This window comes from Salmo salar, chromosome ssa15, assembly GCF_905237065.1.
Source record: "Salmo salar chromosome ssa15, Ssal_v3.1, whole genome shotgun sequence".
NCBI classification, from domain to species: Eukaryota; Metazoa; Chordata; class Actinopteri; order Salmoniformes; family Salmonidae; genus Salmo; species Salmo salar.
Window position 1 is genome coordinate 103,466,647 of NC_059456.1, and position 16,754 is coordinate 103,483,400.

Below are 16,754 nucleotides of genomic sequence, written 5' to 3' on the forward strand. Positions count from 1 at the left end.
TGTGAGGGCAAAAGGGGGAGGTGCAACTCCATCCACCCAGGCTAAATGAACAGCTTGTTGGAAAGGTTATGGGACACTAACACCTACATTCCCTGATTTGACTTCAAACATGTCATCTCATCTCTTTCAGATTGGACTCTTTTGTTCTCTCCCCCCCTCTCTCTCTCCCTCCCTCCCCCCTCCCTCCCTCCATCCTTCCTTCCCCCCTCTCTCCCTCCATCCCCCTCCCTCCCTCCACCCCTCCCCCTCTCTCTCTCCCTCCATCCCCCCTCTCCCTCTATCCCCCTCTCCCCTCCATCCCTCCCCCTCTCTCTCTCCCTCCATCACCCTCCCCCTCTCCCTCCATCCCCCTCCCCTCCATCCCTCCCCCCTCTCTCTCTCTCCCTCCATCCCCCCCTTCATCCCTCCCCCCTCTCTCTCCCTCCACCCCCTCCATCCCTCCCCCTCTCTCTCTCCCTCCATCCCTCCCCCCTCTCTCTCCCTCCATCCCCCTCCCCCCTCCATCCCTCCCCCTCTCTCTCTCCCTCCATCTCCCCCCCTCCATCCCTCCCCCCTCTCTCTCTCCCTCCACCCCCCTCCCCCCTCCATCCCTCCCCCTCTCTCTCTCCCTCCATCCCCCTCCACCCCCCTCCCCCTCTCCTCTCCCTCTCTTTACACATGCTGTCTGCCTCGGTCAGCCCCTCAGGTCACAGTAAAGCACTGATGGAAATGTTCATTCATGTCATCTTGTAAATGACTTCCACTGGAGCCAGGTTGAAAAACAGAGGGAGAAGGAGAGTAAAAAAACAAAGGGAAAGGCTGGAATGAAAGAGGGGTATCCGTGACAATGTTAACCCTCCTACGCACACACGCCCCCCTCCTCTAGAATAGATCATCCAGGTTACTGTGTGTGTTTGCCCCTCAGACAGACAAAGCCCAGGGTACGATCAGAGCTCTCCTCAGCTATTTGATATCTTTATTCCACCTCGCTGCAGCCCCGTAGATAACACGGCCAGATCAGTAACAGACGGAGATAACACGGCCAGATCAGTAACAGCTGGAGATAACACGGCCAGATCAGTAACAGCTGGAGATAACACGGCCAGATCAGTAACAGACGGAGATAACACGGCCAGATCAGTAACAGACGGAGATAACACGGCCAGATCAGTAACAGACGGAGATAACACGGCCAGATCAGTAACAGCTGGAGATAACACGGCCAGATCAGTAACAGCTGGAGATAACACGGCCAGATCAGTAACAGCCGGAGATAACACGGCCAGATCAGTAACAGCCGGAGATAACACGGCCAGATCAGTAACAGCCGGAGATAACACGGCCAGATCAGTAACAGCTGGAGATAACACGGCCAGATCAGTAACAGCCGGAGATAACACGGCCAGATCAGTAACAGCCGGAGATAACACGGCCAGATCAGTAACAGACGGAGATAACACGGCCAGATCAGTAACAGCCGGAGATAACACGGCCAGATCAGTAACAGACGGAGATAACACGGCCAGATCAGTAACAGCTGGAGATAACACGGCCAGATCAGTAACAGCTGGAGATAACACGGCCAGATCAGTAACAGCTGGAGATAACACGGCCAGATCAGTAACAGACGGAGATAACACGGCCAGATCAGTAACAGACGGAGATAACACGGCCAGATCAGTAACAGACGGAGATAACACGGCCAGATCAGTAACAGCTGGAGATAACACGGCCAGATCAGTAACAGCCGGAGATAACACGGCCAGATCAGTAACAGCCGGAGATAACACGGCCAGATCAGTAACAGCCGGAGATAACACGGCCAGATCAGTAACAGCCGGAGATAACACGGCCAGATCAGTAACAGCCGGAGATAACACGGCCAGATCAGTAACAGCCGGAGATAACACGGCCAGATCAGTAACAGCCGGAGATAACACGGCCAGATCAGTAACAGCCGGAGATAACACGGCCAGATCAGTAACAGACGGAGATAACACGGCCAGATCAGTAACAGCCGGAGATAACACGGCCAGATCAGTAACAGCCGGAGATAACACGGCCAGATCAGTAACAGCCGGAGATAACACGGCCAGATCAGTAACAGCCGGAGATAACACGGCCAGATCAGTAACAGACGGAGATAACACGGCCAGATCAGTAACAGACGGAGATAACACGGCCAGATCAGTAACAGACGGAGATAACACGGCCAGATCAGTAACAGACGGAGATAACACGGCCAGATCAGTAACAGACGGAGATAACACGGCCAGATCAGTAACAGCTGGAGATAACACGGCCAGATCAGTAACAGCTGGAGATAACACGGCCAGATCAGTAACAGCTGGAGATAACACGGCCAGATCAGTAACAGCTGGAGATAACACGGCCAGATCAGTAACAGCCGGAGATAACACGGCCAGATCAATAACTGCAACCCGACCAGTTGCCCCGGCAACTGACAGGAAGAAGATCTAGAAGCTTCTCCCTCTTGTTTGCATGCGTTTTTCTCCCTGCCTGCCTGGGTCATGTTTAATAGGGAATGCTGTAGCAAAACGTTTTTTTAAAACACTAAAGGATTATAAGTGTTTCTTATTGGGATAATGAATACCTCCCTGTTTCAGTTCATTTTCTTCTGTTTTTGTTGCCTTATGAACACACGTCTGCTAGTGCCTCCTACCTGAAAGAGACCACTTCTGTGTCCCAAATGGCACCCTTTTCCCTTCACAGTGCACTACTTTAGACCAGAGCCCTGTGGACCCTGACTGTGTATGGAATAGGGGCCCATTTGGCAGCCTGACATGTCTCCTCCTACGTCAGTGCTTCCTCAATGCTATTGCTAAGTGTGCCGTTGTCATTGACTCTGAATTGCTAATGCTAACGGTCTGTCTGAGGCTTTTGTATAATATAAAGGCAGGTTCAGAGAGGGCAAGGAGGCCCTCCCCCCATTTCTCTCTCTCGTTCGCTCGCTGGCTGGCTGGCTGCCTCGGTGGCTGGCTCGCTGGCTCGTTGGTTGGCTCTCTCGCTGGCTGGCTGGCTGACTGGCTGGCTGGCTGGCTCGCTGGCTGGCTGGCTACCTCTCTCGCTGGCTGGCTCTCTCGCTGGCTGGCTGGCTCTCTCGCTGGCTGGCTGGCTCTCTCGCTGGCTGGCTGGCTGGCTGACTGGGTGGCTGGCTGGCTCTCTTGCTGGCTGGTTGGCTCTCTCGCTGGCTGGCTGGCTGGCTCTCTTGCTGGCTGGTTGGCTCTCTCGCTGGCTGGCTGGCTGGCTCTCTTGCTGGCTGGTTGGCTCTCTCGCTGGCTGGCTGGCTGGCTCTCTTGCTGGCTGGTTGGCTCTCTCGCTGGCTGGCTGGCTGGCTCTCTCGCTGGCTGGCTGGCTGGCTCTCTCGCTGGCTGGCTGGCTGGCTCTCTTGCTGGCTGGTTGGCTCTCTCGCTGGCTGGCTGGCTGGCTGGCAGTTAGCATGTCTGGTTGCTCAGTGACTCATGTCAGAATGTTCAGTGTTGGGTAAAGGGCAGCGAGGCCAGATCAGACTCTACACACTGATTGGTTGTGGATCATTACACGTCTACTTTTACAATCAATAGTGAAAAGTAGATGAATACATCAGACCTCTGATTGTGTATCTCACTCTGTGTGTGTCTGTGTGTGTGTGGGTGTGTGTGCGTGTGTCTGTGTGTGTGTGTGTCTGCGTGTGTCTGTGTGTGTGTGTGTCTGTGTGGGGGTGTGTGTCTGCGTGTGTCTGCGTGTGTGTGCGTGTGTGTGTGTGTCTGTGTGTGTGTCTGGGTGTGTCTGCGTGTGTGGGTGTGTGTGTCTGGGTGTGTGTGTGCTGCCGTTGTTTGCATGTGCAGCGAGCCCGTTATAATTTATGTTGTGCCAAGCAGAATCAGTTCTGATACCTTTTGCTTACAACATTCAGCAACACCTCTTGATCTTTTTGCTTTACAAAGAGACCTGAAGTAGAATAGGAATAATAATGTTTTACCTTTGTGAACTAGAGGTTTAAAGTGAGTTGACTGCTAGCTGGCTGTTTTAACTGGTAGCTCCTGGTCTGTGTTACAGCCTAACCCCCTGGTCTGTGTTACAGCCTAACCCCCTGGTCTGTGTTACAGCCTAACCCCCTGGTCTGTGTTACAGCCTAACCCCCTGGTCTGTGTTACAGCCTAACCCCCTGGTCTGTGTTACAGCCTAACCCCCTGGTCTGTGTTACAGCCTAACCCCCTGGTCTGTGTTACAGCCTAACCCCCTGGTCTGTGTTACAGCCTAACCCCTGGTCTGTGTTACAGCCTAACCCCCTGGTCTGTGTTACAGCCTAACCCCCTGGTCTGTGTTACAGCCTAACCCCCTGGTCTGTGTTACAGCCTAACCCCCTGGTCTGTGTTACAGCCTAACCCCCTGGTCTGTGTTACAGCCTAACCCCCTGGTCTGTGTTACAGCCTAACCCCCTGGTCTGTGTTACAGCCTAACCCCCTGGAGGACTTTTCTGAGGACTACTCTGACTAGCATAATTGAAACTTTTAAATGAAAAGAAGCCTAGTTAATTTAGGAAGTGGTGCTTATCAAAAACACTGGCTGCAGGGTAACATGCGCACACACACACACACACACACACACACACACACACACACACACACACACACACACACACACACACAGGTGCGTACTGTACCGCACACACTGCCGGGGCTAGGAAGGGCTATAGAGGCCACTGCTGCGGTCCTGTAATTTGGAAATTACATTTAGAAATGAGAGAGGAAGGGGCACGGTGTGTGTGTGTGTGTGTGTGTGAGAGAGAGAGGAGGGTTCACACACCTGTAAACATGAGTGGTAACTGGACATGTGTAATGGGGTGTAGGGTGGGGAGATAAGAGTGACACTGCCTCTCCACTCTAAATGGAGTGGAACATCATTTCCCCTTGAGGTTCTGTGTTTCTTGCTGTTTGCTTTGTTGGAAAGGCACATTTTTTTTTTGCATCCCAAATGGCGCCCTATTCCCTACGTAGTACACTACGTCTGACCAGGGCCTGTAGCGCACCGTGTAGGGAGTAGGGTGCCGTTTGGGATACAACCCTTGTCCTGCTCCAAAATAAACCCGACTTAATCATATCACTCCCATTCCAGTTGAATCTGACTGGAGGAAAACGTCTTCAGACCGCTAATGAGACTAAACAGTTAAGAGCTGCTGCTGCTGGGGTCTAAACAGTTAGAGCTGCTGGGGTCTAAACAGTTAGAGCTGCTGGGGTCTAAACAGTTAGAGCTGCTGGGGTCTAAACAGTTAGAGCTGCTGGGGTCTAAACAGTTAGAGCTGCTGGGGTCTAAACAGTTAGAGCTGCTGGGGTCTAAACAGCTAGAGCTGCTGGGGTCTAAACAGCTAGAGCTGCTGGGGTCTAAACAGCTAGAGCTGCTGGGGTCTAAACAGCTAGAGCTGCTGGGGTCTAAACAGCTAGAGCTGCTGGGGTCTAAACAGCTAGAGCTGCTGGGGTCTAAACAGCTAGAGCTGCTGGGGTCTAAACAGCTAGAGCTGCTGGGGTCTAAACAGTTAGAGCTGCTGGGGTCTAAACAGTTAGAGCTGCTGGGGTCTAAACAGTTAGAGCTGCTGGGGTCTAAACAGTTAGAGCTGCTGGGGTCTAAACAGTTAGAGCTGCTGGGGTCTAAACAGTTAGAGCTGCTGCTGTCTACTCTATCATCCTCTAACTGTCTCTCTCTCTGTGTTTCAGATTGTGTATATATGGAGAGCCGCAGGCCCAACACTCCCTACTTCATATGTAGCATTCAGGATTTTAAACTGGTGAGTACTTGCTTTTTCCTTCCTCTGTCACTGAGCAGGCCTCTAACCCTGGCCCTATATCCCTGGCCCCGAGCTGGGCTCTAATCCTGGCCCTATAACCCTGGCCCTATATCCCTGGCCCCGAGCTGGGCTCTAATCCTGGCCCTATAACCCTGGCCCCGAGCTGGCCCTATAACCCTTGCCCTATAACCCTGGCCCTATATCCCTGGCCCCGAGCTGGGCTCTAATCCTGGCCCTATAACCCTGGCCCTATATCCCTGGCCCCGAGCTGGCCCTATAACCCTTGCCCTATAACCCTGGCCCTGAACAGGGCTCTAACTCTGTCACCCCTAGCCTGCTCTTAACTGCAGGCCCCACTACTGTTGTTGGAATTCCTGGTGGTGAAGGCTCTTCAAACAGCTCTTTGATGTGGGTGTTATTATCATTCGTATGTTTTGGGGAGAATGCAGACGGCCTCTGTTTTATGGAAGGCAGATGGGGAATTAAGCATGTGGATGCAGAGCCATCTGTCACTGTGCAGACTAAAGTTAAGTCGAACTGAATAGGGGACATCTGACTCCCTGTATATCAACTGTTGGTTCTTACCAACGCGATCCTAGTGGTTATTTCCAACACTATCCTACGTAGGCTTGGGCGGTATGCCGTATATACGGGATAAAGCCACAGGATGTTTTTTTTTTTAATTCCGTCAAAACTATTCCTTTGAGGTTTTTCAATAAATTTGTATATTTGTAGCTACTTTTTAAGTGATTTCCTGCAGTCAACTTGTGCAATACGTTAGGAGATAAAGCAGATTGTGTTCTTCATTTCACCTGTCACATTGTTTTACATTATGAAGCTTACCGTAGTTCCCCAGAACACTTGAGACAGTCGTGTTTGTTAGTAAATAGCACAACGGGAGACGGCGGGAGCTGGTGAGTCTATAGTGTTCTAGTTCTATCAGCTGGTGAGTCTATAGTGTTCTAGTTCTATCAGCTGGTGAGTCCATAGCGTTCTAGTTCTATCAGCTGGTGAGTCCATAGCGTTCTAGTTCTATCAGCTGGTGAGTCCATAGCGTTCTAGTTCTATCAGCTGGTGAGTCCATAGCGTTCTAGTTCTATCAGCTGGTGAGTCCATAGCGTTCTAGTTCTATCAGCTGGTGAGTCCATAGCGTTCTAGTTCTATCAGCTGGTGAGTCCATAGCGTTCTAGTTCTATCAGCTGGTGAGTCCATAGCGTTCTAGTTCTATCAGCTGGTGAGTCCATAGCGTTCTAGTTCTATCAGCTGGTGAGTCCATAGCGTTCTAGTTCTATCAGCTGGTGAGTCCATAGCGTTCTAGTTCTATCAGCTGGTGAGTCCTTAGTGTTCTAGTTCTATCAGCTGGTGAGTCCATAGTGTTCTAGTTCTATCAGCTGGTGAGTCCATAGTGTTCTAGTTCTATCAGCTGGTGAGTCCATAGTGTTCTATCAGCTGGTGAGTCCATAGTGTTCTAGTTCTATCAGCTGGTGAGTCCATAGTGTTCTAGTTCTATCAGCTGGTGAGTCCATAGTGTTCTAGTTCTATCAGCTGGTGAGTCCATAGTGTTCTAGTTCTATCAGCTGGTGAGTCCATAGTGTTCTAGTTCAAGCTGGTGAGTCCATAGTGTTCTAGTTCTATCAGCTGGTGAGTCCATAGTGTTCTATTCTATCAGCTGGTGAGTCCATAGTGTTCTATCAGCTGGTGAGTCCATAGTGTTCTATCAGCTGGTGAGTCCATAGTGTTCTATCAGCTGGTGAGTCCATAGTGTTCTATCAGCTGGTGAGTCCATAGTGTTCTATCAGCTGGTGAGTCCATAGTGTTCTATCAGCTGGTGAGTCCATAGTGTTCTATCAGCTGGTGAGTCCATAGTGTTCTAGTTCTATCAGCTGGTGAGTCCATAGTGTTCTAGTTCTATCAGCTGGTGAGTCCATAGTGTTCTAGTTATATCAGCTGGTGAGTCTATAGGGTTCTAGTTCTATCAGCTGGTGAGTCCATAGTGTTCTAGTTCTATCAGCTGGTGAGTCTATAGTGTTCTAGTTCTATCAGCTGGTGAGTCCATAGTGTTCTAGTTCTATCAGCTGGTGAGTCCATAGTGTTCTAGTTCTATCAGCTGGTGAGTCCATAGTGTTCTAGTTCTATCAGCTGGTGAGTCCATAGCGTTCTAGTTCTATCAGCTGGTGAGTCCATAGCGTTCTAGTTCTATCAGCTGGTGAGTCCATAGCGTTCTAGTTCTATCAGCTGGTGAGTCCATAGCGTTCTAGTTCTGTCAGCTGGTGAGTCCATAGCGTTCTAGTTCTATCAGCTGGTGAGTCCATAGCGTTCTAGTTCTATCAGCTGGTGAGTCCATAGCGTTCTAGTTCTATCAGCTGGTGAGTCCATAGCGTTCTAGTTCTATCAGCTGGTGAGTCCATAGCGTTCTAGTTCTATCAGCTGGTGAGTCCATAGTGTTCTAGTTCTATCTGCTGGTGAGTCCATAGTGTTCTAGTTCTATCAGCTGGTGAGTCTATAGTGTTCTATCAGCTGGTGAGTCCATAGTGTTCTAGTTCTATCAGCTGGTGAGTCCATAGTGTTCTAGTTCTATCAGCTGGTGAGTCCATAGTGTTCTAGTTCAAGCTGGTGAGTCCATAGTGTTCTAGTTCTCAGCTGGTGAGTCCATAGTGTTCTAGTTCTATCAGCTGGTGAGTCTATAGTGTTCTAGTTCTATCAGCTGGTGAGTCCATAGTGTTCTAGTTCTATCAGCTGGTGAGTCCATAGTGTTCTAGTTCTATCAGCTGGTGAGTCTATAGTGTTCTAGTTCTATCAGCTGGTGAGTCCATAGTGTTCTAGTTCTATCAGCTGGTGAGTCCATAGTGTTCTAGTTCTATCAGCTGGTGAGTCCATAGTGTTCTAGTTCTATCAGCTGGTGAGTCCATAGTGTTCTAGTTCTATCAGCTGGTGAGTCTATAGTGTTCTAGTTCTATCAGCTGGTGAGTCCATAGGGTTCTAGTTCTATCAGCTGGTGAGTCCATAGTGTTCTAGTTCTATCAGCTGGTGAGTCCATAGTGTTCTAGTTCTATCAGCTGGTGAGTCCATAGTGTTCTAGTTCTATCAGCTGGTGAGTCCATAGTGTTCTATCAGCTGGTGAGTCCATAGTGTTCTAGTTCTATCAGCTGGTGAGTCCATAGTGTTCTATCAGCTGGTGAGTCCATAGTGTTCTATCAGCTGGTGAGTCCATAGTGTTCTATCAGCTGGTGAGTCCATAGTGTTCTATCAGCTGGTGAGTCCATAGTGTTCTAGTTCTATCAGCTGGTGAGTCCATAGTGTTCTAGTTCTATCAGCTGGTGAGTCCATAGCGTTCTAGTTCTATCAGCTGGTGAGTCCATAGCGTTCTAGTTCTATCAGCTGGTGAGTCCATAGCGTTCTAGTTCTATCAGCTGGTGAGTCCATAGTGTTCTATCAGCTGGTGAGTCCATAGTGTTCTATCAGCTGGTGAGTCCATAGCGTTCTAGTTCTATCAGCTGGTGAGTCCATAGTGTTCTAGTTCTATCAGCTGGTGAGTCCATAGCGTTCTAGTTCTATCAGCTGGTGAGTCCATAGTGTTCTAGTTCTATCAGCTGGTGAGTCCATAGTGTTCTAGTTCTATCAGCTGGTGAGTCCATAGTGTTCTAGTTCTATCAGCTGGTGAGTCCATAGTGTTCTATCAGCTGGTGAGTCCATAGTGTTCTATCAGCTGGTGAGTCCATAGTGTTCTATCAGCTGGTGAGTCCATAGTGTTCTAGTTCTATCAGCTGGTGAGTCCATAGTGTTCTAGTTCTATCAGCTGGTGAGTCCATAGTGTTCTAGTTCTATCAGCTGGTGAGTCCATAGTGTTCTAGTTCTATCAGCTGGTGAGTCCATAGTGTTCTATCAGCTGGTGAGTCTATAGTGTTCTAGTTCTATCAGCTGGTGAGTCCATAGTGTTCTAGTTCTATCAGCTGGTGAGTCCATAGTGTTCTAGTTCTATCAGCTGGTGAGTCCATAGCGTTCTAGTTCTATCAGCTGGTGAGTCCATAGCGTTCTAGTTCTATCAGCTGGTGAGTCCATAGTGTTCTATCAGCTGGTGAGTCCATAGTGTTCTATCAGCTGGTGAGTCCATAGTGTTCTATCAGCTGGTGAGTCCATAGTGTTCTAGTTCTATCAGCTGGTGAGTCCATAGCGTTCTAGTTCTATCAGCTGGTGAGTCCATAGCGTTCTAGTTCTATCAGCTGGTGAGTCCATAGCGTTCTAGTTCTATCAGCTGGTGAGTCCATAGACTTCTAGTTCTATCAGCTGGTGAGTCCATAGACTTCTAGTTCTATCAGCTGGTGAGTCCATAGCGTTCTAGTTCTATCAGCTGGTGAGTCTATAGGGTTCTAGTTCTATCAGCTGGTGAGTCCATAGTGTTCTAGTTCTATCAGCTGGTGAGTCCATAGTGTTCTAGTTCTATCAGCTGGTGAGTCCATAGCGTTCTATCAGCTGGTGAGTCCATAGTGTTCTATCAGCTGGTGAGTCCATAGTGTTCTATCAGCTGGTGAGTCCATAGTGTTCTAGTTCTATCAGCTGGTGAGTCCATAGTGTTCTAGTTCTATCAGCTGGTGAGTCCATAGTGTTCTAGTTATATCAGCTGGTGAGTCTATAGGGTTCTAGTTCTATCAGCTGGTGAGTCCATAGTGTTCTAGTTCTATCAGCTGGTGAGTCTATAGTGTTCTAGTTCTATCAGCTGGTGAGTCCATAGTGTTCTAGTTCTATCAGCTGGTGAGTCCATAGTGTTCTAGTTCTATCAGCTGGTGAGTCCATAGTGTTCTAGTTCTATCAGCTGGTGAGTCCATAGTGTTCTAGTTCTATCAGCTGGTGAGTCCATAGTGTTCTAGTTCTATCAGCTGGTGAGTCCATAGTGTTCTAGTTCTATCAGCTGGTGAGTCCATAGTGTTCTATCAGCTGGTGAGTCCATAGTGTTCTAGTTCTATCAGCTGGTGAGTCCATAGTGTTCTATCAGCTGGTGAGTCCATAGCGTTCTAGTTCTATCAGCTGGTGAGTCCATAGCGTTCTAGTTCTATCAGCTGGTGAGTCCATAGCGTTCTAGTTCTATCAGCTGGTGAGTCCATAGCGTTCTAGTTCTATCAGCTGGTGAGTCCATAGCGTTCTAGTTCTATCAGCTGGTGAGTCCATAGCGTTCTAGTTCTGTCAGCTGGTGAGTCCATAGCGTTCTAGTTCTATCAGCTGGTGAGTCCATAGCGTTCTAGTTCTATCAGCTGGTGAGTCCATAGCGTTCTAGTTCTATCAGCTGGTGAGTCCATAGCGTTCTAGTTCTATCAGCTGGTGAGTCCATAGCGTTCTAGTTCTATCAGCTGGTGAGTCCATAGCGTTCTAGTTCTATCAGCTGGTGAGTCCATAGCGTTCTAGTTCTATCAGCTGGTGAGTCCATAGTGTTCTATCAGCTGGTGAGTCCATAGTGTTCTATCAGCTGGTGAGTCCATAGTGTTCTATCAGCTGGTGAGTCCATAGTGTTCTATCAGCTGGTGAGTCTATAGTGTTCTAGTTCTATCAGCTGGTGAGTCCATAGTGTTCTAGTTCTATCAGCTGGTGAGTCTATAGGGTTCTAGTTCTATCAGCTGGTGAGTCTATAGGGTTCTAGTTCTATCAGCTGGTGAGTCCATAGTGTTCTAGTTCTATCAGCTGGTGAGTCCATAGTGTTCTAGTTCTATCTGCTGGTGAGTCCATAGTGTTCTAGTTCTATCAGCTGGTGAGTCTATAGTGTTCTATCAGCTGGTGAGTCCATAGTGTTCTATTCTATCAGCTGGTGAGTCTATAGTGTTCTAGTTCTATCAGCTGGTGAGTCCATAGTGTTCTATCAGCTGGTGAGTCCATAGTGTTCTATCAGCTGGTGAGTCTATAGGGTTCTAGTTCTATCAGCTGGTGAGTCCATAGTGTTCTAGTTCTATCAGCTGGTGAGTCCATAGTGTTCTAGTTCTATCAGCTGGTGAGTCTATAGTGTTCTAGTTCTATCAGCTGGTGAGTCCATAGTGTTCTAGTTCTATCAGCTGGTGAGTCCATAGTGTTCTAGTTCTATCAGCTGGTGAGTCTATAGTGTTCTAGTTCTATCAGCTGGTGAGTCCATAGGGTTCTAGTTCTATCAGCTGGTGAGTCCATAGTGTTCTAGTTCTATCAGCTGGTGAGTCCATAGTGTTCTAGTTCTATCAGCTGGTGAGTCCATAGTGTTCTAGTTCTATCAGCTGGTGAGTCCATAGTGTTCTATCAGCTGGTGAGTCCATAGTGTTCTAGTTCTATCAGCTGGTGAGTCCATAGTGTTCTATCAGCTGGTGAGTCCATAGTGTTCTATCAGCTGGTGAGTCCATAGTGTTCTATCAGCTGGTGAGTCCATAGTGTTCTATCAGCTGGTGAGTCTATAGTGTTCTAGTTCTATCAGCTGGTGAGTCCATAGTGTTCTAGTTCTATCAGCTGGTGAGTCTATAGTGTTCTAGTTCTATCAGCTGGTGAGTCCATAGTGTTCTAGTTCTATCAGCTGGTGAGTCTATAGGGTTCTAGTTCTATCAGCTGGTGAGTCCATAGTGTTCTATCAGCTGGTGAGTCCATAGTGTTCTATCAGCTGGTGAGTCCATAGTGTTCTAGTTCTATCAGCTGGTGAGTCCATAGTGTTCTAGTTCTATCAGCTGGTGAGTCCATAGCGTTCTAGTTCTATCAGCTGGTGAGTCCATAGTGTTCTAGTTCTATCAGCTGGTGAGTCCATAGTGTTCTAGTTCTATCAGCTGGTGAGTCCATAGTGTTCTAGTTCTATCAGCTGGTGAGTCCATAGTGTTCTAGTCTCAGCTGGTGAGTCCATAGTGTTCTATCAGCTGGTGAGTCCATAGTGTTCTATCAGCTGGTGAGTCCATAGTGTTCTAGTTCTATCAGCTGGTGAGTCCATAGTGTTCTAGTTCTATCAGCTGGTGAGTCCATAGTGTTCTAGTTATCAGCTGGTGAGTCCATAGTGTTCTAGTTCTATCAGCTGGTGAGTCCATAGTGTTCTAGTTCTCAGCTGGTGAGTCCATAGTGTTCTATCAGCTGGTGAGTCCATAGTGTTCTATCAGCTGGTGAGTCCATAGTGTTCTATCAGCTGGTGAGTCTATAGTGTTCTAGTTCTATCAGCTGGTGAGTCCATAGTGTTCTAGTTCTATCAGCTGGTGAGTCTATAGTGTTCTAGTTCTATCAGCTGGTGAGTCCATAGTGTTCTAGTTCTATCAGCTGGTGAGTCCATAGGGTTCTAGTTCTATCAGCTGGTGAGTCCATAGTGTTCTATCAGCTGGTGAGTCCATAGTGTTCTATCAGCTGGTGAGTCCATAGTGTTCTAGTTCTATCAGCTGGTGAGTCCATAGTGTTCTAGTTCTATCAGCTGGTGAGTCCATAGCGTTCTAGTTCTATCAGCTGGTGAGTCCATAGTGTTCTAGTTCTATCAGCTGGTGAGTCCATAGCGTTCTAGTTCTATCAGCTGGTGAGTCCATAGTGTTCTAGTTCTATCAGCTGGTGAGTCCATAGTGTTCTATCAGCTGGTGAGTCCATAGTGTTCTATCAGCTGGTGAGTCCATAGTGTTCTATCAGCTGGTGAGTCCATAGTGTTCTAGTTCTATCAGCTGGTGAGTCCATAGCGTTCTAGTTCTATCAGCTGGTAAGTCCATAGCGTTCTAGTTCTATCAGCTGGTGAGTCCATAGCGTTCTAGTTCTATCAGCTGGTGAGTCCATAGACTTCTAGTTCTATCAGCTGGTGAGTCCATAGACTTCTAGTTCTATCAGCTGGTGAGTCCATAGCGTTCTAGTTCTATCAGCTGGTGAGTCTATAGGGTTCTAGTTCTATCAGCTGGTGAGTCCATAGTGTTCTAGTTCTATCAGCTGGTGAGTCCATAGTGTTCTAGTTCTATCAGCTGGTGAGTCCATAGCGTTCTATCAGCTGGTGGGTCCATAGCGTTCTAGTTCTATCAGAAAGTCTCTGTTGTACGGTGCACATGAGGTGGTGAAGTTACACTAGTATGTTATTCACTACAATATGTATGAAATCAGATATCTTCTAATGGCTTTCTGCCAGAAGTCAAACAGCTCTGGATGTGTTTTCTGTACAGCTGACAGTTTTTTTTCCTTGTGCTTCCTACTAGAGTATTTCATTCTCCTCTGGTCTTCTCCCCTCTGCTCTGTGTACACATGCTGCTCTTCCTTCAGAAAAGCATGCATCACAACTTTATTCATTTGCACAATTTCTCTCCTTCACTTTCGGTTGCAAATGTCCACACTCATTGAAAATGACATTCGGTAGCAACTACCCATGCTTGTATAACTTGGAGCTGGATGTGCCCGTCTTTGTAATTAGTTTGCGTTCATTTTAGTTCGTTAGCATTTACTGAACAGCGTCTATTTGTTTTTGCTATTACTTTGTGCTAATTTTGTTAGCATTCTGGCAATAGAGGCCCAATGGGCTTTTGCGTTTTTGCGCCCCCTTGTGTTCTATGCCAGTAATAGTGTAAATCCCAGGATAAGATAAGGATGGTATGACAATATGAAAGTCTGTATACCGCCATAGCCTAATCTATTACATTTCTCTGCCCAATGGTCTCTCTAACGTTGTGGTAATTCATGTTACAGTACATACTAGACTTTAATGGTTTAGCAGACAGAGGAAACAGACAGAAGAACTGCAAGAGTTATTTTCCAGCCAAGTAGAATGTGATGTGTGGATTGATGTTTTTCTCAATTAGGCGACCTGGAAAAGGTGTTGCTGTGTGAGGAGGCGGCCTATAACATTATATATCTGATCGTGTCTATTGTTGCTAACTGATGACCAGAGATTGATTGTGTTGAATACTTTAGGAGACAATTGTCTGAGACTTTAATGGATGTAAATGAAGAAGCAATTTAAAACATATTTGATTTTAAAGAGCATCTTTTCACCTCCAAATTGTCTGAATTTCCTTTTTTGAGATTTTAATTAGCTGCTTAAAAATGGGCTTGCTCAGCAACAAACACACATTTTTTTACAGTGCTGCCTGCACTGCAGGTGCACTGGTTTTTATAGCTGCAACAAACAATATCTATGGCTGCTCTGTATCGTGGTTCCCACTAAGACTCTGTAGCGTGGTTCCCACTAAGACTCTGTAGCGGGGTTTCCACTAAGACTCTGTAGCGGGGTTCCCACTGAGACTCTGTAGCGGGGTTTCCACTAAGACTCTGTAGCGGGGTTCCCACTGAGACTCTGTAGCGTGGTTCCCACTAAGACTCTGTAGCGGGGTTTCCACTAAGACTCTGTAGCGGGGTTTCCACTAAGACTCTGTAGCGGGGTTTCCACTAAGACTCTGTAGCGGGGTTTCCACTAAGACTCTGTAGCGGGGTTCCCACTAAGACTCTGTAGCGGGGTTCCCACTAAGACTCTGTAGCGGGGTTCCCACTAAGACTCTGTAGCGGGGTTTCCACTAAGACTCTGTAGCGGGGTTCCCACTAAGACTCTGTAGCGGGGTTTCCACTAAGACTCTGTAGCGGGGTTTCCACTAAGACTCTGTAGCGGGGTTTCCACTAAGACTCTGTAGCGGGGTTTCCACTAAGACTCTGTAGCGGGGTTTCCACTAAGACTCTGTAGCGTGGTTCCCACTAAGACTCTGTAGCGTGGTTCCCACTAAGACTCTGTAGCGGGGTTTCCACTAAGACTCTGTAGCGGGGTTTCCACTAAGACTCTGTAGCGGGGTTCCCACTAAGACTCTGTAGCGGGGTTTCCACTAAGACTCTGTAGCGGGGTTCCCACTTAGACTCTGTAGCGGGGTTTCCACTAAGACTCTGTAGCGGGGTTCCCACTGAGACTCTGTAGCGGGGTTTCCACTGAGACCCTGTAGCGGGGTTTCCACTAAGACTCTGTAGCGTGGTTCCCACTGAGACTCTGTAGCGGGGTTTCCACTAAGACTCTGTAGCGGGGTTCCCACTGAGACTCTGTAGCGGGGTTTCCACTGAGACCCTGTAGCGGGGTTCCCACTAAGACTCTGTAGCGGGGTTTCCACTAAGACTCTGTAGCGGGGTTTCCACTAAGACTCTGTAGCGGGGTTTCCACTAAGACTCTGTAGCGGGGTTCCCACTAAGACTCTGTAGCGGGGTTTCCACTAAGACTCTGTAGCGGGGTTCCCACTGAGACTCTGTAGCGGGGTTTCCACTGAGACCCTGTAGCGGGGTTCCCACTAAGACTCTGTAGCGGGGTTTCCACTAAGACTCTGTAGCGTGGTTCCCACTAAGACTCTGTAGCGGGGTTTCCACTAAGACTCTGTAGCGGGGTTTCCACTAAGACTCTGTAGCGGGGTTTCCACTAAGACTCTGTAGCGGGGTTTCCACTAAGACTCTGTAGCGGGGTTTCCACTGAGACCCTGTAGCGGGGTTTCCACTAAGACTCTGTAGCGGGGTTCCCACTAAGACTCTGTAGCGGGGTTTCCACTGAGACCCTGTAGCGGGGTTTCCACTAAGACTCTGTAGCGTGGTTCCCACTAAGACTCTGTAGCGGGGTTCCCACTAAGACTCTGTAGCGGGGTTCCCACTAAGACTCTGTAGCGGGGTTTCCACTAAGACTCTGTAGCGGGGTTCCCACTAAGACTCTGTAGCGTGGTTCCCACTAAGACTCTGTAGCGGGGTTTCCACTAAGACTCTGTAGCGGGGTTTCCACTAAGACTCTGTAGCGGGGTTTCCACTAAGACTCTGTAGCGGGGTTTCCACTAAGACTCTGTAGCGGGGTTCCCACTAAGACTCTGTAGCGGGGTTCCCACTAAGACTCTGTAGCGTGGTTCCCACTAAGACTCTGTAGCGTGGTTCCCACTAAGACTCTGTAGCGGGGTTCCCACTAAGACTCTGTAGCGGGGTTCCCACTAAGACTCTGTAGCGGGGTTTCCACTAAGACTCTGTAGCGGGGTTCCCACTGAGACTCTGTAGCGGGGTTTCCACTAAGACTCTGTAGCGGGGTTTCCACTAAGACTCTGTAGCGGGG

At 48.4% G+C, this 16,754-nt stretch overlaps 1 protein-coding gene across 1 annotated transcript in view; it reads left to right on the forward strand.

Moving 5' to 3' along the window:
- The window catches only part of rerea (arginine-glutamic acid dipeptide (RE) repeats a), a 387,734-nt gene that overhangs the window by 159,994 nt on the left and 210,986 nt on the right, over positions 1-16,754 (forward strand). The window contains 1 exon segment of the mRNA XM_045696470.1: positions 5,694-5,764. Within this exon segment, the coding sequence (XP_045552426.1) occupies positions 5,694-5,764 (71 nt within the window).